The 24173-nt window shown below is 37.0% G+C and overlaps 1 protein-coding gene across 1 annotated transcript in view; it reads left to right on the forward strand.

Moving 5' to 3' along the window:
* Positions 1-340: 340 nt before the first annotated feature.
* STK24 (serine/threonine kinase 24) overlaps positions 341-24173 on the forward strand; it is a 137067-nt gene continuing 113234 nt past the window's right edge. The window contains exon 1 of the mRNA XM_044670554.1: positions 341-409. Within this exon, the coding sequence (XP_044526489.1) occupies positions 368-409 (42 nt within the window). The 5' untranslated portion in view covers positions 341-367. The remainder of the gene's footprint in view (positions 410-24173) is intronic.

Raw genomic sequence — 24173 nt, forward strand, 5'->3', positions numbered from 1 at the left:
AGCCGAGCGTCCCGCGGCCGCCCCGGAGATCCCGGAAGGAGCCGCCGCCGCCGCCGCCGCCTCTGCCAGCCCAGGAGGAGGAGGAAGAAGAAGAAGAGGAGGAGGAGGTGCTGCTGCTGCTGCTGCTGCTCTGGCCGCCGCCGCCCGACCGTCGTGCATGGAGACTGCGCGGCCCGCGACGCGCCGCTGAACCTCGAGTCCCCGGAGCCCCCGCCGCCCCAGCTGGGACGAGCGTGGGGGGTGCCGGGCTGGGCAGGCCGCCGCCACTGCCCGCCCGTTCTGCTCCTCGTCCAATCCGCCTACCACCACCACCGCCGCGGGGAAGGGGCCCGGCCCGGCCTGGCCCGTCCGGAGCGGCGGTGCAGCCATGGCTCACTCGCCGGTGCAACCGGGCCTGCCCGGGATGCAGGTGAGAGCTGCCGCCGCCGCCGGCGGGAGGGGCGGGGAGCGAGTATGAGTGTGCCTTTAAGTGTGATTGAATGTGTGAGTGTGAGTGTATGAGTAATGTCTGTGTAGGTAGTGTGTAAGAGTGAGTACGTATATGTGTGAGTGCTAGTGTGTGATTGTGGGAATGAGTGTGGAAGCGTGAGTGTATGTATGTACTAGTGTTTGTGTGTATATGTGAATGTGGATAAGGGGAAGAAGGGGGAACACAATCCTAGAACTTCGCTCGGTAAACACAGACACGAAACCCCCCTCCCTCCTGCTTCGAGGGGTGGGGGAGGCTCTGACGAGGCTGATCCCGCCCCCTGGACCGGCCCCCCGCTCCCCCCCGCCCCCCGGGCTGGGTGGAGGGACTTGGGGAGGGCGAGGTCTGGTAGACTCCGTGCACCCGGACACGCTGCCCTGCGGAGGGAGGAAGGGAGGGAGGAGGAAGTAGTGGAGAAGGAGAAGAAGAGGGTCCTCCTGACCTTCTCCACTGCGCGGGGGCTGTGGACGTGATCATGCCCAGGCTTCGCCGAGAGGCCGCCCCGGAGAGGCTCTATGGTGGTGGAGGGGGCAGTGCCCTTTCCCTTCCCCCTCCCCAAACTCTTTATCACCCTGAAGCCCTGCACGTCCAGCCTTGGGTCTGGGGAGAAGTGATGTCAAGAAATGCTCTTGGAGGCCCCCTGTTTACTATGGATTTTGAGGTGTAAACACCCCAGGCTCTTAGGATTGAAGTGGGAAACGTGGGTCGACGTAGTGGGGTGCGTTCTGTGAACTTGAGAGGAGAGGGAGGAAGAAAGGAGAGCAGGTCTAGACTAGTTTTCTTGCACTCATTCGCTGTTTCTGCTGAGGGCCCCTGGCTTGGAGAGGAAGGGGTGAAGGCTGCCTGGAGATGGCAAATGCCGATTGGGAGTGTTTTTTTTTTTTTTAACCCAGCTTTGCAGATAGTGTAGTTTGAGGAGCTTTGAGTTCTCATAATATTAAAGCAGTAAACTTGGAGGAACTTGTTTTGATACTCTTTTGATGTCAGTGTAGGAGGGAAGCTTAAAGGTGATGACTTCTGGAATAAATCCCTTTTAAGAAGCCAGAAAGGAGGCTATTGTGGTGGATACTAACTTGTTACTCACACAAATTCTAGCCTCAGTCTCTCAGAAACAAATTCCAGGCCACTACACTAACACACACTCACACATATATGTTGACTTCCTGTTTTCATAAAGAGTATGGTTTTAGTTCTCCCAGTGACATTTATGTTGATATTTTTCAGCATTTTGACCAAAAAGTACATTTTTTGGAGCAATTTTTATCTAATTGTGAAAACTTTTAGGCCATTTGACATACAAGGTTTTGCTAAAAATCTAACTGCAGTTTCAAACTACCTCAAGACATTTGATTTTTTTTACCAAAATGAAGTACAAAACACTACATCAAAGTAATATAAACTTAGTGTAATGATTTTTTCTTAAAATTAACCAACATGGCTTTACAGTTTTACATAAATATTTTTGGTGACCAGTCCTTAGGGATTCATCCCTGTTCCTAAGCAATTTGTAGACTGCCAGCCAAATAATCTTTCTTCTGGCCAGAGAACAACCCCATGACACTTTGTACCTTTCTAATGGGCTTAACATTCTCCCTTATGCTTTAGTTATTTGTGTACTGAACTTAACCTTCTTATTACATTGTGAATTCCTTTTGGAAAGGTGCTAAGCCTTACTTTTAGGGCAGGAAGATGCCAACTTGATTTCTAAAATATTTTGGTAGCTGTGTTTCAATATAATTTCTTTCCTTTGTAATAATTTGATTTTTTTTTATGCATTCAAAAACACATTTTTCTGAGAAAACCTCCCTAGATTTCACTAGCCTGCCAAAGGGCACAAAAAAGGTTAAGAAAAGAGGCCTGGTTATGTAGTTGGTAACTTTGAGTTTAAACCTTAATTTGTATTCTTATAGCTGAGTAAGAAGTTAATTATATTCTCTGGGCCTCTGTTTCCTTTTCTGTAAAATCAGAGTAATAATGTTTTTGGTGGTTGTGAGAAAAACGCTTTATAAACTTTAAGGTGTGTAACTATCACTTATGTCATTATTTCTAAGCACAGTGCCTTGCATATTAGGTGCACAGTAAATATTTGTTGAATGGTATTGCGATTATACCATTCTTCAAAGTCTTTGGAGTTTTTTTTTTGTTGTTGTTGTTTGTTTTTTAAAGGAAATTAAAAGCCTTAGCTGTGTTCACAAGAAACACCTTAATTTTGGGGATTTCAAATAAAAAAAAATTTATGTGCAGTTGCTGGTTGATAACAGCTGCATTTTCAGTTGTATTTTAGCCATGTGTGTTGAGGAATAAAAGCAAAGGTGGTAACTGTTGAAAAACTGCCTTTAAAACTCTTGATTCAATGAAATTAATTATGCTATTGCATCTAAATAAATAAGTGACATTTTTTACATGTCAATAAAACTTTTTGTATTGAAAAAGGGTTGAAGCTTTTTCTTTAATTTTGATGGGTGAACTATGTAACACTGAATGTTACCTAACCAGTGAAACAAGAATGGTTTCTCATAATAAAATAAATGAGGAGGCATTTTATGTTGACTAGTTTCTATATAGTAATATTAGAAGCTACACCATCTGAGAACTGATTTTTTTCAGATGCTTAGAAATGTTAGATGCTAGATACTAGGGTTTTATTTGCATGAAGTGGATTGGAATAGGAAAAACTTCTTTGAAACTTAGATACCTTGAGACTTTTAAATATAAAATTTTTTATTCATTTGACTCTTCAGTATCAGCAACTGTGTCACAGGGATACTGTCAAGAAAACTTTTTCTTAAACAGGTAAAATTTTTTTTGGTCTTCCTTTGTCTTAGGAGTAAACAAGAATATTTTTCTTTGTTGTATAATGAAAACGTTTATTTTCTGTTTTTGAAAAAAGACATGAAAAACTGTTATGATAGAAAGTTATTCAAGTTTTGACATGTTTCTAATGAGTTTAGAATTGCCAGTGTTTTTATGGAGGCATCTGTGTACCTTAGTATTTGTTTGTACTCCTTTCTTCATTTGGGAAAGAAAATAAGAAAAATGTTTTCCCTTCATAATTAATGCCTCACCTTCTTTTCCCAATTAAAACAGCAACTACTGCCGCTAATAGAAGCCTCTTTAAGGAGAGCTAATTTTTATTAATGGTGTGGGTAAATAGATGGTTAAATTAAAGAAGTAACTGGCCACTTGCCATTGCCCAGGCTAGTCTGTAATCCTCTATACTACCTATGAGGCCTCATCCCTTCCCCCTTCTCTGATTAGATGTTGGGTATAAGGTTTTTGGTATCTGATGTACATTTGAAACTATAGGTAGGTGGAAGAGTAATTGTTTTTTACTTCATTTTGGGCTATAATTACCCACGTTCTAAAGCTGAATTTTGAAAACAAAAGTTTTTAATACTATAAACTCTCAAATTTATTTGTATCACATCTCTGCAATATTTTTCTTAAACATTCAATTCAAGTTTTAGGAGTCTGTCATGATCAATGTACTGTGGTGTACAATGATGGAGTTAGATTGCAAACTTCTTGAGGTTTAGAGCAAATGTACAAAGAGCTATAGTAGAACTGTACTATGTCACAGATATAGAGGCAAACCTGTGACATGCATATGGGTCCTCATGCCAAGGATGAAACATTTGCTGTAGTGTAGTGTAGACACTCTGTGCACTATAGATGACAATTATATTAATTTACCAATTTTGGTTTATTAAATATAGTTATATATTGCAATTGTACATTTTTTGTTATTTAAACTATAAATATCGTGAAATTATGTTTTTTTTCTCGAAGTGACACACTACCCGAGTTATGCTTGGTTATTTGGCAAATTTTGACACACCAAGCTCAAAAGGTTGCCCGTCACTGGTTTATCACAGTTAGAGGCTGTGATTTAGAGTGCATTGGAGAGGAGAGAAGAGAGATTTAGGGAGTAGTTACTTCTTTCTAGCTGAGGAAATCAGTAAAGACTTCTTGGAGGAAGTGACATCTGAGCTAGGTTTTTAATTTTTTTTTTTAATCCATAACTTCCTTCTTAGAATCAATACTATGTTATTGGTTCCAAAGCAGAAAAGTAGTGAGGGGTAGGCAATGGGGATTAAGTGACTAGTTAAGGGTCACATAGCTAGGAAGAGTATCTAAGGCCAGATTGGAGCCCAGGAACTCTCCTCTCAAGGCCTACTTCTCAGTCCCCATTGAGCAACCCAGCGGCTAGATGTTAAGGAAGAGATTCTATGGGGCAGACTACGCAAATTGCCTGCTGTTGGAATGGGAGATGGGTGTAGGTTCAATTCAATTTTGCTAGTGTTTGTTAACTATAAAGGCAGGAGAGGGCAAGAATGATAGAAAATAACAGGTCATCCATTTTGACCAAAACATAGAGTGCATGAAGGGCAGAAATATGAAATAAGTTCAGGATGGTGGAAAGAGTCCTGAAATTGGAATAAAAATTTGTGTAGCTCTGATACTTAATTTTGTGACAAGTCACTTAGTCTTTCCCAGCCTGTTTCCTCATTATAAAATGGAGTGGTAATCATATTTCCTGCCTCACAGACTTGTTAGGATCCAATGAGCTACTGTACAGAGAATATTATAAAACTTAAAGCTCTATAAATAGAAGCTACCATTATTAAATAATGCTAAAAAGATAGGTTGCATATTAGTATAAGGAGTTTGAGTATAGGTAATGAGGAGTCATGAAAGTCTTTGAACCAAAGGAGTAGGGAGGATTCTGACCTTGGAATTAAAAAGATTATTTTTTTCTTTTAATATTTTATTCCCAATTACATGTAAAAATAAAATTTATATTAGTTTTGCAAAATTTTATTCCAAATTTTCTCTTTTTCCTTCTCCCCTCCCTGAGATAAAAATTCAATATAGGTTATACATGTGATATAATGTAAAACATTTCCATATTGGTCATGTTGTGAAAGAAGACACATAAAAAAATTGATGAGGAAAATAAAGTGAAAAATGTCATGCTTTGATCTGCATTCAGATGCTATCAGTTTGTTTTTTTTGGGGGGAAGTTACCATATTTCATCATAAATCCTTCAGAACTGTCTTGGATCATTGCCTTGCTGAGAATAACTAAGTCATTCACAGTTAATCATTGTACAATATTGCTATTATTGTTTATAATGTTCTGGTCCTGCTCACTTCACTTTTGTCTGTTTGTGTAAGTTTTTTCTAGGTTTCTGAAATCATCCTGCTCATCATTTCTTTTAGCTCAGTTATAGTTACATGCCACAACTTGTTCAGCCATTCCCCATTTGATGGACATTCCCTCACTTTCCATTTTTTTGCCACCAAAAAAAGAGCTTCTATAGGAAGAATATTTCTGACAGTAGTAGAGAAATGATGGAAATTGGAGAGATTTGAGAGGCTCCCAAAAGGGAGACAGACAAGTTGAAAGGCTACTCCATTAGTCCAGGTGATAAGTATTGAGTACCCGAATCAACTTGGTGATGTTCAGAGTAGAAAGGACATGGATGTAAAAAATGTCCCAGAAATAGAATCAGGCAAGACTTGGCAATGTAGTTTAACCACAAAAATGAAGCATTTTCTACCCTCAGAGAACTTAGGTTCTATGACAGTACAAAGTGCATATTATTAAATAAATAATCCCTTCCCTCCCCCCAAGTAAAAGAGTAATCGCAAGAGGTCGAGAACACTAACATTTGGGAGGTAGGTGGTTAGAGGGAGGATCAGTAATAGGAATATTCCTAAAATAGGAAATGGCTCACAAACTATGCTTTTTAGGAAGCTAGAGAGTCAAAGCACAGACCAGATATGGGAGATAGCCTTGGAAAGCTGCAGTTACGGAATGGAACATAGATTGGAAACAGGTCAGTTGGAGTGGAATGGAGAGGCAAATAACATGGAGAAGAGTGGGAAGTTAGATGGAAGCTATATTTTAAATTCTAAACTGTGTTTTGTATTTTATCCTGAAGCAGGAGTTCTTAACTTTTTTTGTGTGTCAAGGACCCCTTTGGCAATGAACCCCTTTACAGGATAATGTTTTAAAATGCATAAAACAAAATACCTAGGATTATAAAGGACACCAAAGAAGGGTGATAATAAAAATGTATTTTTTCTCCCCATCCAAGCTAAAAGATCCCTTGGAATCTATCTCTGGACCCTAGGTTGAGAACCTCTATCCTGGAGACAAGAAGGTTAAATACATGAAAATTTTTGTGTGGAGCTGTAATGTGGTGAGATTTGTGTTTTAGGGGTGTCATTCAACAAGTGTTAAGTGTTTGCCTTTTGCCGGTCACTGTAGGAGGCACACACTGGTGATATAAATACAAAAGATAGCCCTTGCTCTTAAAGAATTTATATTCTACTAAGAGAATATCATTTTGGTGGCTAATTGGTTATGGAAATGAAGAAGCAGAACTGCAAGAACACTGATGACAGGGAAGATTATGTCACTGTCAGAGATGGTGTAGTTAGGAGTTGTAAGTGAAGCTTTAGAGAAGGAAGTTGATGAAATTAGTTTAAGGCTGGTTAAGGTAATTTGAGAGAGGCAGCTATGGTATAATGGGAAGAGTAACATATTTGGGGGCAGAGGATCTGGGTCTGCGTTTTGACAGCTAGTTACCACCTATGTGATCTTAGACAGGTTACTTTATTTCCCTTGTCCTCTGTGGTTTGTTTTTTTTTTTCAGTTCTAAATAAAAACCACACTTTGTGCTGAACAGTGAAGTATAAAAGAATCAAACATACGATTTTAGACATCTACTCTTTGGGGGAAAAGTTTACAAAATATACAAAACTTTATAGCATTTGATAGTAAACAATTAAGGTCAGTACCTACAATTAGTTTAATGAAAGGGGTTAGATGTCATTGACAACTCTTCTCTGCTTTATGAAAGAGCCTTTAGATATAGGAGCAAAGAAGGATGGGTTGGGAGGGGAGAAGGATTTTAAGAAAACATCAAAATCAAAACTCAAATTTCATTTTCATCCTGATATTGACTTTAAAAATGGATAATCACATGGAAACTAACACTGTTGCTATTTCCTATCTGTGTTCTTCTCAGTACAGGACAGAGCTGAAGAGCTGGTTGTGTGTATGGGCGTGTGTGTGTGGGGTAGTAGGGAGTTCCACGTCATTTGAGACTGCTTAACCCCATCTAAAAAATTCAGTGTGTCCATCTACATAAATAGCTTTAAATAATATTTTTTATTTCCAAAGCTGAGCAGCCCATGGAATAGGGAACCAGAGGCCAGGAGAAATGGCTGGGGGAGAATTTATCAGTAGCAAAAAATTGAGAGGTACCTGGTATCACAAAGCAATTGGAAATACTTAACTGGGACTGAGGGAAAAGGTTTCAGGTTGAGATAAAGATTTGGGAGTCACCTTGGTAGAGTTACTATTAAAAGTAACAGTGGAGGCAGCTAGGTGTTTCAGTGGAAAGAACTAGGCCTGGAGATGAGGAGTCTTGGTTTTAAAAGTGGCCTCAGACACTTCTTAGCTTTGTGACCCTGGGCAAGGCACTTAACCTTAATTGCCCAGCCCTTACTGCTCTTCTGCTTTAGAACCAATACATAGTATTGATTCTAAGATGGAAGATAAGGACTAAAAAAAAAAACCAACAATGGTGATAATGTAAAGAAGGAAGAGAAGAGAAGGTATTCTCAGGGTCTGTCCACACTTAGGAGATAGGACATGGATTTAAGAGCCAGTGAAAGGAGACAAAAAGAATAGTTATGAGCAGAGTTATCAAAACTAAAGGAGTAAAGATTATCAAGGATGGAGTGGTCAGCAAGGTCAATATAGCATAAAAGTTGAGGAGGAGGACTAAGTAAAGGCTGCTAGATTTGTCATTCAAAAATAAGTCACTAGTGATTTTGCAAAGACAGTTTTAGTTGTGTGATGAGAAGATTAGATTGCAAGGAACTGAGGAGTAGATTCCTCAGGAGTATAAAAACACTCTAAGTATAGGAGTATAAACAAGATTCTTTAAGGGTACCAGTGTAAAATTGGGGATATAGGAGAGATAGGGTTATGGGAAGTTACATTTGAATCTTTTTTTTTTTTTAGGGACTTCTGCTAAGATTTGCTGTTCATATAGGTCCTTTTTACCTACTTCTTCCCTCCTCAGTCCTATACATTTTAGACATTTCATTGTTTTTATTGTCAGCAGGGAGTAGTGGGAGAACAATTGACCAGAGTTAGGAGATCTGCAATCTAGTCCTGCTTTATCAAAGTCAAGCAATGTATTCTGGGCAAGACCACCTGTCAAGAGACTGTTTTTTAAACTATAAATTAAGGAGATTAGATTAGAGATACTTAACCTTTTCTTGTTTCATGACTCTCTTTTGCAATGTGGTGAAATCTAGGAACCCCTTCTGAGGATAATGTTTTAAATTAAATAAATAAAATACATAGGATACAAAGGAAGCCAAATATATTAAAATAAAATTAACAAAATATTTTAAGAAACAAAGTTCAGGAACTCTTGGATTAGAACCCCTGAACTAGATAATTTCTAATCTGTGACTTGGGTAAGTTTGTTAGCCTTACAGAACCTCCTAATTTGTAAAATAAGATGAATTGGATTGGTGATTTCATAGGCATAGAAAATCCTAGATGAGGGTGCACTGCCAATTAAAGTCAGCACCTTCTTTGCAAGTCTTAGAAAGCTGGTTAGGACACCTGAGAAGTTTAAGTGACTTCTCTTAGAGTTGAATAGTGGATATATTTCAGAGGCTGAACTTGAACACTTCCTGGCTAGTTTCCTATTCATTGCACTATAGTTCTACATTTGCAAATTGGCAACAATAGAGTATCTAGTTTACAGAGTTGCTATAAGGAAGTGCATTATAAACCTTAAACTGCTATATAAATGTGGATTCTTATTAGGACTAATTGCAAATAAGACAGGTCAAGGATTTACAGCATATAATTGATACCAATTGAATTTTCCTGCTGTCCCTGTAATGCAATGAAAAGTTTTTTGAGGGAAGAATAATAGAAACATCTCAATAATTGGTAGGAACATTAGAGGTCTGAAGGGTTTGTTGTTCTCTTTTGGGGGTTTTATGTATGTAGTCTTGAGCTTTCTATATTCTCCCTAACCCTAATTGTAGAAAGTGAATTTGACAGGCTTTGATATTTCTTTCAGAGTAAAGATTGGTACTGTAGATAGAAACTGATTTGCCTAGGTTGCTAAGGTTGGTTTCTGACTTTCTAACTTTAGTTAATTTATGAGTTTCTATAGATACAAAGTAAAGCTCCTGAATTAAGAGCAGGTGTTGTTTTGATACTGGACCTCAGGTTATAGCAGACTTTTCTTCAATATGGCAGGCATTTATTGTATATCTGCTGTATATTCATTCAAGCACTATATTAGACATTAATGCAGTGAAAAAAGGAGAATCCAAAAGAAGGCAGTATATTGATGATTCTCTTCTTCCTCATAGTTAAAAAAAATTGTTTCATCTATTTATTTCAGATGTGCTCTGAAGCTAGGCTAATGTCCCAAAGGTTTTCTGAAATATGTGGTTCTTCATTTGGGAAATTTCTCAATTGCCAGAGTTGTGAGCTTGATAAGCCTGAGACTCTTTATCTATGGGGAGCAGACCACTTCTGACTTATTCTAACATGGACTTTTTTATGTTTAAACACAGTAGGTGGAGGTCAGTTTTGAACTGTTACTCCAGTATTACAGTATAGATTCACTATTATTGAACCATATTTTCTTTCTATATCTAAGTTGTGTTGTGGAATTTGTATGCATATCTGAATATTTGCATTGGTTAGGGAAGAAGAAGAAAATGCTTTCATAGTATCTGATGTGTGACTGAATAAGATTGGCTTCCTAATCTTAACTGAATTTTGCTCTCCTATTTCCTTGGGGATAGGTTATAAGACAAGATTGGCTTTTGCTTGCTTCAAAAAGCAAGATACTCCGAGGTCTGTGGATTGGGAAAGTGCTAAAGGTGAACATTCTAGTGAACCATCTCTACCAAGGTTGTGAAAGGGACTAGCCAGGTGATTTCACTAACTTTGGGAACTTGCAAAGAAGAGGTAACTGCCAGTGCAGTTCTTTAAGAGTTCGCTGAAGTATCAAAAGATTAAGCAGTTTGCACAGAGATACATCCAGTATATAACAGAGGCAGACCTAGAACCCAAATCTTCCCGATTAATACCATGCTGCTGTTTGTTAACAGGAGTACTGAGTAAAAAAAAATAATTGACACTTCTTTCTTATGAATAATAATATCCCCCAGGATGTATGATCTGCATGCTTTGCATAGCCCAGTGGACTCTAGTAGTGATAAAATGGTTAAGTGGAAATAGGAAGTTTTTAGATCTGGCATTGGTGTATGTTGTTATTCTACAGTCCATGTAGCTACCTTATCATATTTGGCTCTAAATGTCTACTGTGGTTCATTTAAGTTTATAAAATATTACCTGAAATCTTGATGAAGGGAACTGTTATAATTTGAATATTGCTATGCTTTTCACAACTTCAGTTTCCTGGGACTTGTGGGGAAAAAGGCATTCAAGAACGAAGGACTAATTTACTAGTGTGTACCTTTAGGCATTTTTTGTATTTGAAGTTATCCCTCTGATATTTTTCTATGTTAAGATGTACTAATTAGTAGGAAAAGTGGTTTAAATTCCAGTTTTGCTGTTAAACTGTTCTTAATGTCACTTTTTGAATACATACCTTTTTTTCAAAGTCACTGGCTTTTGTAGTGAAGGAGCACTTACATTTCCATTTGCTAAATTTTATGCCATTTTTCTTCAAAGACCCATTCATGGTAGGATCTCGGCAGCAGTCACAGATAGGATAGACCCTGTTTCCTTCAGGATCAGCTTGCACTTAGGTGAGGATCTCAAAAAAAAGAGATTGAGACCAATAGTATTCATTGAGACATGTCGAATTTAAGGCTATCAATTTACAATCTTCTTGGATTTGTTTATTTCTAATAGTTCTGTTACCCTTGTCACATAGCTGACCTGCTTCGTGGCTTTTCATATCTCAATACTATTCCTGACCAGATGGATTGGCTGTATTAATCATGCAAAATCTGTTGAGTTTTCCTCAGAGTCCTCATGGATTTGTTTCTTTCTCCATTTCACTGCCATCATTCCTAGTATAAGTCAGCTGCCTCTGAATTAATAACCTTTGTTCCAGTCTGTCCTTCATAAGTTGTCAGAACAGTTTTTCATAACCACTGCTGTGGTTATTAGCACATTTCCCCTGCTCAGAAGCCTCTGGTGGTTTCCTGCTGCCTCTTCAAGTCAAATGTAAACTCTAGCATTGAGTCTTCCCAACTCAGTATTTGGACCATATCTTCTTGCTTCTTTTTAATTCCACTTTCCTCTCCCCAAAAGCCAGGCCAGTTTTGAAGTATAGGATTTAAAGCTGGAGAAGGATTTTAGAGATCTTCTAAATCCAACTTCTTCATTTTATAGATAAGGAGGAAAGTGAACCCCCAGATAGGGCTAAAAACTTGTTCATGGTCACCAGCTACTGGTAGAAAAAGCCAGGATTCAAAGAAGGTTTTTAGCTTTTTTGCCACTATATCATCATCTCTGCAACTTCTCCACACCTAGAATTTTCTCTGGCTTCATATAGGCAAAGTCATTTCCATCCCCTTTTCTAAGGCTCAGCTTCTGACTCATCCCTTCAAAATGTCTTGCAAAGGACCCATCCTGCTCTCTACTCCCTTAGGACATTTTTTTGGACAGTTTGTGCTGTAATATTACTTGCAGTTGTTTTTTCTAGTTGCATCAGTGTGCACCTTGTTTTATAAAACATTTAATTTGAAACCTCCAGGGTGGATTTTCCTCTTATACTGTTATACTGTACTCCCCTACCCAACTTCACCCCACCCCCCCCAAAAAAAAAAGAGAAAAGAAAGATATAGATCTCTATATTAGCAGTACTGTAGAGGGCATCCTTTAACTTGTATGTACTTTGTGTTTACTTAGGATTAGAGATACAGAGTTGGAAGGGATCTCAGGTAATATGAGAAACTGAGGCTTGGGAAAGCTAAGTGACTTGCCCAAGATTACACAAGGTAGTGTCACTATTGGAATTGCATGTATATGTGCTGTGGTTCTCTTCCCCTCTCTACTTTTCCTTTATAAGCTTGAGTGGAGAGACTTTTCTGTTACTGCCTTTTCTCCCTCTGCCTAATACGGTGCTTGGCACATAGAAGATGCTAATTGATAATTTTATCTAGAGCCCTTATATGCAAAGTAGCATATTTCCCTTCCTTTATGAATGAATGTCAGCTTCTCTGGCCCTGAAGTCAGTGGCTTAACTAATTCTCCTTTTGGTTGTATTGATTTTTTTGTCTTTATAATGCTTATTTAGATGCTTTGTATTTTCCTCTTATTAAAGTTTCAAAAGAATATATAAATTCTTGGTTTTGGGGAAAAAATAACTCTAGCCAACAGGTCAGAGGGCTGTAAGTACTATAGATGGTAAATCTTATTGTTGACCCAAAAAGTATCTGTATTAAATACTTCCACACAGGATTTTGTTGATTCCAGCATTGGACTTTAGCTCTGGTTATTTATGCCAGTCTCAATTCTAATGTTATACAACTTCATTCATTCATTAATGCATTTTTCTCATTTGGGTTTTTGGAAAATGTAATTTTTTATAGGTATTCACTCTTGTTTATCATTAACAGAGTGGAAAATTTTATGCTTTGGTTGCTTTTTAAATTCATGGGAAACCAAGTATCTGTTCAGTAGATGTGGGGGGATGAGTGGGTGGGTGAGGTGGTTTTAAATGCATCAAGAATACCAGGTATCAGATTCCATTTGACCTATTTTTTCCTTCTTATTGATGAAAATCTCTGAATATATCTCTGTAACTTTTGTTTTAGAGTAAATCAGGTTGTTCCTTAAAAAAAAAAAAAGCCTTTGTGAAGTATAATCGAGCTTCATGGCCTACTTCTAAGACCATCTGTATTTATATGTGAAGTTGTAGCCAAGCTCTAATTGAAATCTGTGGGTGAAATCATATTGGTAATCTTAATGCAGCTACAAAGTAGCCACCTTGACCTACAACCATTAGTTTTCTGCCAGTGCATGACCTTGGATGATAGTAGATGATGTTCCAGGAGACATGAAGTGAAATTTATTTTAAAAATATAATGTAATTTAAAAAAATCTTGGGAGTTTTGAGAGTTTAGCAGCACTGTGATGGAAGTTAAGAGACCTGGCTTCTAATTTTGTCTCTGCTCCCTCTGAACCTGTTTCCTTATTTATTTGAAGAAGTTGGACTGGGTGATTATTCATTTCCCTCCCTTCCTTAAAGTCTTAACATCTTGTGTTGATTTGACTTATCAGATGCTTCATTGACAAGAATTAGGTGTAGGGCAGCCTGATGTATCTTATGCTGAAGAATCCTTTTTTCTCATTTATCTATATTCTTTATCTCTTATTTTCATTTCTTATTTATTCTTTCATCCTGCTTGATGCAGAAGCTTTGCTCTCCAATCCCCAGCTACTGTTGAGTCCTTTCCACTCCCTCAAATTAGCTTTTATTTATTATCTATGTACTTATATGTATGTATTATTTCCCCTCCGAGGAAGAAAGCTCCTTGAGGATAGGAATCTGAATTTTTTACTTTGTATCCCCAGCCTCTAACCCAGTTTCTGACACATAGTAAACACTGAATAAATACTTATTGATTAATCTAGATTTGCTATTACGATAAAATTAGGTAATATATTTGAAGTAATATACTATAAACATGTTATTACCTCCTCCTCTACTCTTCTCTTTCATACTCCTCTCCCTTCTTCACCTCCCCATTAATGTAGTTATTATCTCCCTTTTTACAAATGAAGAAATTGAGACTGAGGGGGGTAATTGTCTATGGTTATGTAACTTGTAAATATAGCCATTCTGTTGCTTATACTACTACCCCAGTGAGAAACCTGAGGCTTTGCTTCTGTATACTACTGTTAGAATGTGAAGATGACACCTTGGCAGTCATTTAGTCTAACTCCTTGTTTTTTTTACAGATGATAAAACTCAAGACCCAGTTGCTTCATGACCTTGGGCAAGTCATTTCATTTCTAGAGCCTGTTTCCTTTTATGTAAAAGTAGAAATAATGAATGCATTACCTACTTCAGGGGGTTATTTTGAAAGAAGTTGTTTTGAAAACTTAGAATGCTACATCAGTATTAGGCTAATACTTTGACAGGCACTGTGCTAGGTGCTGGCTATTGGAAAACAAAAATGAAATAGCCTCTTCCCTCAAGGAACTTATATGGTAAATTATTGTCATTGAGTTGTAGTATTCTTGCTATTTTTTTTACAGATAGAAAAATTGGAGAGCATAAATTAATTTTCAGAAGGTAGTGAAGTGAATAGATTTTCATATTTGTTTTGTATTTTCCTCTTATTGAAGTTGATAAGTTTTTTTGAAGGGGGTGCTGGGTACTTGATTTGGTTAGGTATTCTTCAGAGAGTGGAGAGGCAGAAAAATATTTATTGGAAACATAATTTTAAAAAATAAGCCATTCTGAGGCTTAATTAGTGATTGAAGCCCTTAATATAGAATGTTAGTTATCTGATTTTTGATATTTATTTATGTTTGGGAATTTTAACATTTTATGCTTTATTTTATTTTCTTAAGTACTAGGGTTTTAATTTAATATAGAACTGCACAAAAGGTAGCAAAGTGCTTTCATATGACAGAAGAAGGGGGGGAGTTCCCAGCTTTATCATACAAGTTGAAAGTTCATTCTTTGGAACTTGGAACATACTGTTCCATTGAAACAATGCAATAATGGTAGTTAGGTTGTGAGGTTTTGTTCAACTTTTAAGTATTATTTAAATGAGAGTAGTTCTTATTACTAATAGCCCATGATATAGCTGAATTTCTCCACTCAAGTCCTACATTGATGTCTCTTCTATGCCTCCTGGGGAGGTGACCTTTGGTTTTTTGAAGGCTATGCCAGTGGATTGCAAGCCCTAGCAGGTCCTAAGAAGCTTGAATGGCTTCAAGGGTGATCCTGTTGATGGACAAAGCATGAGAATTTAGAGGTTCATTATTAGTAGGCCACAGCAAGAATATATATTAAGTGTTGGAGAAGTGGTGTTTACCTTGTTGAATTCACCTACCTGAAGTTTAAAGTGTAAGGCATTGAATTCCAAATTCAGGGTCCAAGGAGTAGGAAGATGCAAAAAAAGAACTGATTTCTTTTTGGTGGAGGTCCAGCTCTAGACAGAATTTCAAAGTAGGCAGACATTGTCTTTTGGCACTCTCATCTTTCTCCGTTTTTGCACCTTGTTTTCCCTAGGTTCCAGGGTCCTAAGTGCTTTATTGCAGCACCTTTACTTTGGGAAGTGATTTTGATTGGTGATGGGCACAGGTAATGGAGTATGGAGCAGAACTGAGTCAGAATGGACTTTCCTTATATTGCCTTAAGACTGTTGCTTATAGGGACTGTGTTTGGACCTGGGTTCTTTGAGAGCAGGCAAGGGAGCAGGCAAGGGAAATGCTAAGACTTGGCACAGATGGGAATGATACTATCAACTGTGGGCATTCCACAGCTTGCATAATGCAACCAGGAATACTTTTAATGAACTCTGGGGTGTCCTGGCACTCCCAAATGGAATAATGGAAAGTTGGATCAGATCTTCAAAGGTAGTAGTATTGACTTCAATGCCAAAGAAATGCTTGAAGGAAGATAAGCATCTATAGAAGAGTCATATGCATTTTGAGTGTAATGTTTTTAATTTATAGGGTGCTTCTTAAGAGTTTTTTTAGAATTCTATTTTTGTAGGGAGAAGGAAATTTTGAAATTGCATATAATTGTGGATTTTTATCTATTAGGGACACTGGGTATGCAGTAGTCAATATTTGGGGTCTAAAATTAGGAATTTTATATAACTTTTCCACTTAGAAAATGAATCATAACTTCTTTATATTACTAGCTTGGCATTAAGAATTATTTAGTAGTTATGCTAGAAAGGCCTATTTGGAAACTGAGCCCTATTCCATGTACAAAACAGTAAGTGATAATAAAAAAATCTTTGGGGATTTTGAGTTAGTGAAGACAGTAATGGACTTGGAGAGTTTTGTTCTCAGTTCAAATATTTACTATGTGTCCTTGGCCAAATGGCTTCACCTCTCCAGGTCTCAGTTTTAATCACCTATAAAATAGGGTAAGATTTTACTACCTTCCTCATGTTGGTTGTTGTGAACAAAGTACTTTGCAGACCTGAAGGTGCTATTTAAATGTGAATTATCATTGGCAAGGAAGTGGCAACTTCTGGCAGCCCACCAAGATGAGGTTGCAAATAGGACAGTTTTGTTCAGGTTTTTTTTTTCTGCTTCTCTCATCTGCAATAATTTTTTTAGTCTAATAAATTACAGAAACTTTTGAGGTGTTGGAGAACATTTGTGGGCTTTCTTAAACCTACAGCATTTTTTTCATTTAAAAACATTTTTTTTGTTTCTTTAAAACATTTTGTAATCTGTTTTATATAATCTAGATTATTTAAAATTCCTCTCTTCTCCAGATAACCGTTTCTTATAACAAATAATAAAGAGAGGAAAAAGACAGTTTAGCAAAACTAATCAATATATCAACAAATATGGCATTTTATGTATAATTGTTTTTTGCTCATCCCTCCCCCCCAATCTGTAAAGAAGGGAGGGGAGGTATATTTTCATGACTCTTTGAAGCTTGGTCATAATTATGTAGCATACAGTTTTATTTATATTATTATTCTTCCAATTTACAATATTGCCATCCTTATGTTTGTTGTTTCCCTGGTTCTACTTAATTTTGTATTAATTCACATATATTTTACCATACTTTTATATTCTTAATTTCTTACAGTCCAATAATATTCCTTATTCTACAGTTTAAAAGTCATTCCTCAATTGATAAGCACTTAAAGGATATGAACAGGTAGATAGTTTTCAGAAGAAGAACTCACAGTTTATACAACAGGAATTTGAAAAAAAAGCTCTTCACTAATCAGAGAAATGCAAATTAAAATAACCCTGAGTTATGACCTCATACATATCAGATTGGCAATGTTGACAAAAAAGGGAAAACAACAATGTTTGAATAGATACTCTTATGCAGTATTAGTGAGCTGTGAACTGGTTTAACCATTCTGGAGAACAATTTGAAACTATGCCCAAAGGACTATAAACTGTACATATACTTTGACTCAGCAGTATCACTGCTAGCTATTGGAAGATTATAGGAAAAGAAAAAGGACCCATGTGTACAAAAATATTTATTGCAGCTCTTTTTGTGGTAGCAAAGAATCTAAAGCAATGTCTGTCAAATGGAGAATGGCTGAACAAATTATGGTATATGAATGTGATAGGATACTATTGTGCTCTCAGAAATTATTGCCAGACACTATGCCAAGCTTTGGAGATAACAAAAAAGGCAAAAACACTGTCTCTGCCCCCTGCGGAGCTTCTTGGTTAGTGGAAACCACTGGTAAGTAACTATGCACAATCAATGTATGTAGATAAGGCAGCTAGGTCAAGAAGATCTGAGTCCAAATGTGGCCTCACACACTAGCAGGGTGACTTTGAGCAAAACACTTAACCTTTGTTTGCCTTAGTTCATTCAATTGTAAAATGGCAATAACCATAGCTTCTATCTCCCAGGGTGGTTGTGACAATCAAATGGAGATAATATTTATAAAGCACCTAGCACAAAAATCAGGACCTTCTCTCCCATTACAAAGATTCCTACATTTAGTGCCTATATTGGGTGCCAATAATACCCTCTTCTTCACTGTAGATAGAAGTCTATGTACACCACTCTTTTTTTGTCCAGTAGCCAAGCTCTCAAATTCCAGAGCTCTATCTTTGTAATACTCAGTAAAATGACAAAGAAAAACTTCTAAAATACTTTTCCAGTCAATCACTATAGTGAGAATAAAGAATAGTTTTATCATGGAGGTGGAAAGATAATTGTTGACTCCTCAAAGGACCCACGTTCACTTTATCTTTTTATTTGGACTTTGCTTTCTACTTAATTATCTCCTAATATTAGAGAAGGTTCATAAATAATGAATTTATAATTGGCATTTCATCACATATAGCTCTATGATAAAAAGCACACCAAAGATCAGACTTAAAAGAAGCTCACATATAAAGTGAAAAGGAATCTCATAGTCTAACAACCACATTTGGCAGATGCATAAATGATTTAGGATGATGAAGTAAGTTGCCCAAGACCATACACATCATTGGGTTGATGTTGGTTCCCTATCCCTATCCTACCCCTTGGTACACACAATATCAGAAGGAAAGAATTCATATTCATTGGATACAAAAGAGGGTTTTAACCTTTCTTTTGTGTAGGAATAGTGATAGTGATACTTTTTAAACATAAAAGAGCAATTGAATAATTAAAAAAATAAAGAGAAATTCTGAAGGGGACATATTTAAGTGGAGTTAATGAAATCAAAGTTATGGCCTTGATCTTTATAGCTTGTTTTTTTTTATAAGGTTTTTGTTTTTACATCATGTTCTAGATAGTTTGTCTTAAATAAAGATATTGTATTTCAGGATGCTTTTTGAACTCCTTAATTCAAACGAGCTACCTTATATATGCATGCCTTAGGTCACAAGGAGACAGGGCAAATGGTATCTTATGAGGAATTGAAAAACAGCTTGGAACATGCATCCCACATGATTATTAATAATTATATAATGGAAAGGAATGGGAAAATATTAAGAATTTATGTGCCAGGGGCTGGACTAAGTGCTAGGAATAAAAATGTAAGCAAGCAAGACAGTTCCTGTCCTCAGTGAGCTTAAATTTTAATATGGGAAGACAGTTTATAAAGGAGAGTGGTGGTCAGGGAGTACTTTGAGTGGTGAATTGATTCTTAGACTCTAGAACTGAAGAGGAGAAAGGTGTAGTTATTTGGTGGCCTTGCATGAAGGTGACAGTATAGTAAAGAGTGTGATGAAATTGAGTCTAGGCTACATAGAGTCAATGTTTGACAGACAGATGCTCAAGGTCTTAGGTTGGGAGATTGGACTCCTGGTTGGAAGGTGGAGGCTGGAGTGCAAAAGCATGATGGCAGAAAAATGGCTGGTGAGCAGAATGCTATTTGGAGAATTGCATTTGAAAAATTTGCTATGGATATAAAGGAGATGAGGGTGCTAGACAACATAAAAAACCATGAAATGGATGAAGCTACAAAGATTTGCAAGACAAGGAATGTGAGAAGGAGAGAGAAAGGAAGGAGGGGGAGGAAAGGAAAAGAGAGAAAATATGAAAGTGGATGATGTAGCAGTTTTTAGTGGAGAAAAACAAGTATATCTCTTTTGAGCCTGTTTCAAACTGTACTTGACACCTTCTGAAAATAATAGAGAAGAGGAAATTTGACTTTGAGAATGGAGGTCATCCCTTCTGCATTTGTAGAATTGAAGATAGAAGACCTATTATTGTACATTATTGGATAATGTTTAGAGATTGGCAGCTGAAGTGCTTATCTTGGGTTTGGCTGACCAAAGAAAGGGAGGACCATCCTTGGGTGGTGGTGGTCATGCTTGTCTGATAGTTCTTTCTCCTTCAGTGTCTAGTAAGCAAGTGAACACTGAAGAAAGAAAGCATCATTCCCTCCTTGCTCTGTGGCTCTAAGTAGGTCATAGCACAATACCAGTTACTCTTTACAAAGTCACTAGTAACTTGTAACTTGTCATTAAATCCAGTAGTCTTATTTCTGTCCTCAGCCTTTTTTAATTGTCCACAGCATTGTATATTGTAGAATCTCCTTCCTCTTTATTCTTTCCCCTTAACTTCAGTGACCTTCTTGGTTTTCTATCTCCCTCAGACTACCTACCCATCCCCTCCTGTTGGTTCTTCAGTCTCTTGCACCTTAGGCCTCCTACTTTTAAAATTGCTATACTTTTCTCCTTGCTAATCTCATCCACTCCCATTGCTATTGAACTGGAGAAAAAAAGGGAAGTCTTTGAACATGGCCTCTATTTTTCTCATTAAAGTAGGAATCAAGGACTTTTGAGAAGGAAGTATAGGTAGCTTGAGAAGAAGAAACTTTTGTAAAAGAATGAACTACAAGCATTTATAATTTTGTTTTTATAACATTTAGTAGGAAAAAAGAGTAAGAGGTTGAGATCTCTACATTCATTCTGGGCCAGTTGAGATCTATAGTAAATATTAACGAGAGATGACTGAGGCTAAAGGACACTGCTGGGAGTGTCCTGACTGCTTTTGCCAGTAAGACCATTCTGAAACTCTGAGTTCACATTTACCTTCTGAAATGTGAATCATAGTTTATTATCTTGAGCCCTGGCAACACTACTCTGAACTGAACTATTTAAAAGCCTTGAGTTCATCAGTTTTTGTTGCAGTAATTATCTTGCCACATCTTGTTCTTTCATTCCTGAAAGGGAACACATGTAATTAAACATGCTATCTTTCTGCTGAAGTCAGAGCTGCTTAATTTGAACTATTTCACATATCATATGTTATGTTTTTCCTCTCATTTCTTGTTCTTTTGGAGAAAATAGTTTTAAAAACCAAATTGAATAGCATTAAAGTACTAATAATTTGAGAAACTCTGGGTTGGACCTTTTCCATTTCATTTTGTCATATGCTTATTATCTATTAAGGTACCTTTTTTTTTAATCTTAATGGATAGTTTTTGAAATTCCTTCAAAAATGGCAAGAAATTAACTTTTTTAATGTTTCAGATTTGCATCTAGCTTTTTAGTATTTTTTTACTCATGTCCTTCCTGTGTATCATGTCCTTTTATACAATGGTCTAGTCAGAGGTGAGTCAGTCTGATGTTATTCAGGTTGCTTAATCTAGCACACTTGCTATTTTTGTTTATTCCTACTGTCCAGATTTCTTAGAGTTAGGAATTAAAAGTCAATTGGTCAATTGGTACAGACTTTGTTGGGATATTTCTAGACTAGTGGGTCAGGTCTTAAATATTTGACTATTGGGCCAATCTCTCCCTCCTGTTCCCCCATTTATGAATTGATGCTTTGGGAAGGTTTTTTGTTTGGTGATAATAAGGTGATCTTGCCAATGGTAGTTATCACAGAATTCCTGAATCTTAGAATTAGGAACATGGAGGCCCTCTTGTCTAGTTTATGCATGAATGGAAATCCCCTCTGTTGTCTTCATCGTTTACATGGATTAAAATAGGCTGTGTGACCCATTCCTGGAAAGCTCTCCATCCTTATCTCTCTGCCTCTTAGAACCCCTATCTCTCTTCAAGGTTCTTCTCCAATGCTACCTTCTTCAACAGACCTTTCTTGATTTCCCCAGGTTGGAAGCACCCCTGTCTTATCTCTCCCCACTTTATATAAATCTGTGTATATCATATTCATTTACCTGAGAACAAGAATTTTTATATTTGTATCCCCAGCATATAGGACATTACCTGGCCTATAATCAGCTCTTGGTTGATTGTGGATAGAGTGAGATTAATTAATCGAAGTTAGGGAGAGGTGAATTTGTTTGCTGCAAGGGTTTTCCCCCAGTAGCATCCTGTGTAGGGTGTGGTGGAGTGGGATGAATTTGTTTGAAACATGTATGCCAAAGTGGTTATGGTATTCAGCATCCCTTGAGACCATACAAAATAGATTAATGAAGCCTAACTGCTGCAATACTTGATTCATAATTTAATTTTGAAGTGTGCATGATCTTTTTAAAATTTGTGGTTATTGTCTCTTAAAGTATGTCTGGTGCTAGTAAGCTGCATTGAACAACTTGAAGATACATTGTTTTGTTAAATGTAAGAAAAATATAAATTACTTAAATTCATAAATTCAATTCAGCAAACTTAAAGCACTATGCCAAATGCTGTGTGTGTGTGTGTGTGTGTGTGTGTGTGTGTGTGTGTGTGTGTAGCTACAATAATAGAAAGCTCAATCCCAGCCTTTAAGGAGTTTATAATGACTACGGGGGTAGGAGTGGGGGGGATAAAGCAGACATAAGAGAAGAGAGGTAGTATAGTATAGTGAATAGATACCTGTCCTAAAAGTCAGGAAGACCTTGGTTCAAGGCCTTCCTCTGATCTACACTGACTCTATTGTGTCTTGAGTTTTTCCTAATCTTATAGAACTGTACCACTTTTAGACTCATTCTTGATACCTTAGCTCCCATCTTTTATGTAGGTATATGTGTACGTGTTGGGGTAAGTAGTACCAAATGTCAACAAAATATAGATCATGATGTACTTATATAAGAGGATGTGCAGTAGTATTTGCTCTGTGTGTGTGTGTGTGTATGTGTCTATAAGTGGCAGTGAACATCAATACATATATCTTCTAAAAGATGAGAGCTAAGGTGTCAAGGATAAATGTAAAACTGGCACAGTATATTGTGATGTGTATTTTGTTAATGTTTAGTGCCACTTAGCATCCCTTTTTTCTTTTTAAAATTATATTTTTTCAAGATCACATGTAGATATAATTTTTAATAATTTTCTGACATTTTTGTGATCCATGCTACCTCTCCTTTTCAATAATCTCCTTTTAAAAGTATTTTTAGTGTCTTTACCATTCTTAAGGATCCTATACATATTCACAGGAAGCTGCAAATCACTTAAAACCACATTCACCTTAAACTGTTACTTCCACCATAATTTATAGACTCAAGTAAATACTACTGCATTTCCTCTTACATTCAGCTTTACATAGAATCTCATGGCACTCATGAAGAAAACTAATACTACAACTGTAAAATTGTTATATAGATTTCTGTTGAACCACAAAGTATATTTTTACTGTAATGAAGGCTATTTTAAAATTCTAATGAAAAAAGTTTTAGTTGTATGCAGTAGTGGAGATATTCTCATGGCCTCCAAAACACTGATTTCCTTTTTTCTTATCAAGAATGTAAGCAGGGATTATTTTACCTTTGTATTTGCAGTGCCTAGAGTCTAATAACACATTTTAAAAAATTCTTACTTTCTGTCTTAATAATAACTCTAAGACAGAAAGGCAAGGGTTAGGCAGATGGGGTTAAGTGGCTTGCCCAGGCTCACAACTAGGAAGTATCTGAGACTAGAATTTGAATTTAGATCTTCCTAACTCCAAGCCTGGAGTTCTATTCCTCAGGTCACCTATCTGTCCCACCGTGATAGGCTTGTTGTTGGTGTTGTTGTTGTTGTATAATAGGTTTTAAATGAATATTTGTAGATTGATTTATCTAAGTCACACTTTTCTGATATGTTATCCCAGGATATGTGAAGAACACTTTATTATCTGGTTTACTTAAAGTGTAGGATATAGGAAACTTTTGTATACTTCTGATCAATCATTATAGTAAAGAATTCTGGACTTGTACTCAGAATCAGAAGTTCCGAATTAGTATTGGCTCTATCACTAATTAGCTCTGTGATGTTGGACAGGTCACTTGATTCTCTAAGCCTCAGTTCCCTCAATTGTCAGATATGGATAATAACGGTATTTGCAGTGAGAGGCAGGCAACCTGTCAAAACAGATACCTAGTTCAGAATCAGGAAGAACTGGGTTAAAGTCTCATTTTGGATATGTCTTGACTGTAACCTTTCTCCTTATGCCTTTCCATGGGTAGTCTTTTATTTGATCTCCCTTTTTTTTTTTTTAAGATTGTTTTGTTGCCTTTCACACCATGCTCATTTATTTCTTTATTATTTTTTTGTGATTCTGAACTTAATAAATGCTAACAAACATGAACATTTATATGTAGGAAGAACAGAAAA

The sequence above is a fragment of the Gracilinanus agilis genome, chromosome 3 (assembly GCF_016433145.1).
Source record: "Gracilinanus agilis isolate LMUSP501 chromosome 3, AgileGrace, whole genome shotgun sequence".
Lineage (NCBI taxonomy): Eukaryota > Metazoa > Chordata > Mammalia > Didelphimorphia > Didelphidae > Gracilinanus > Gracilinanus agilis.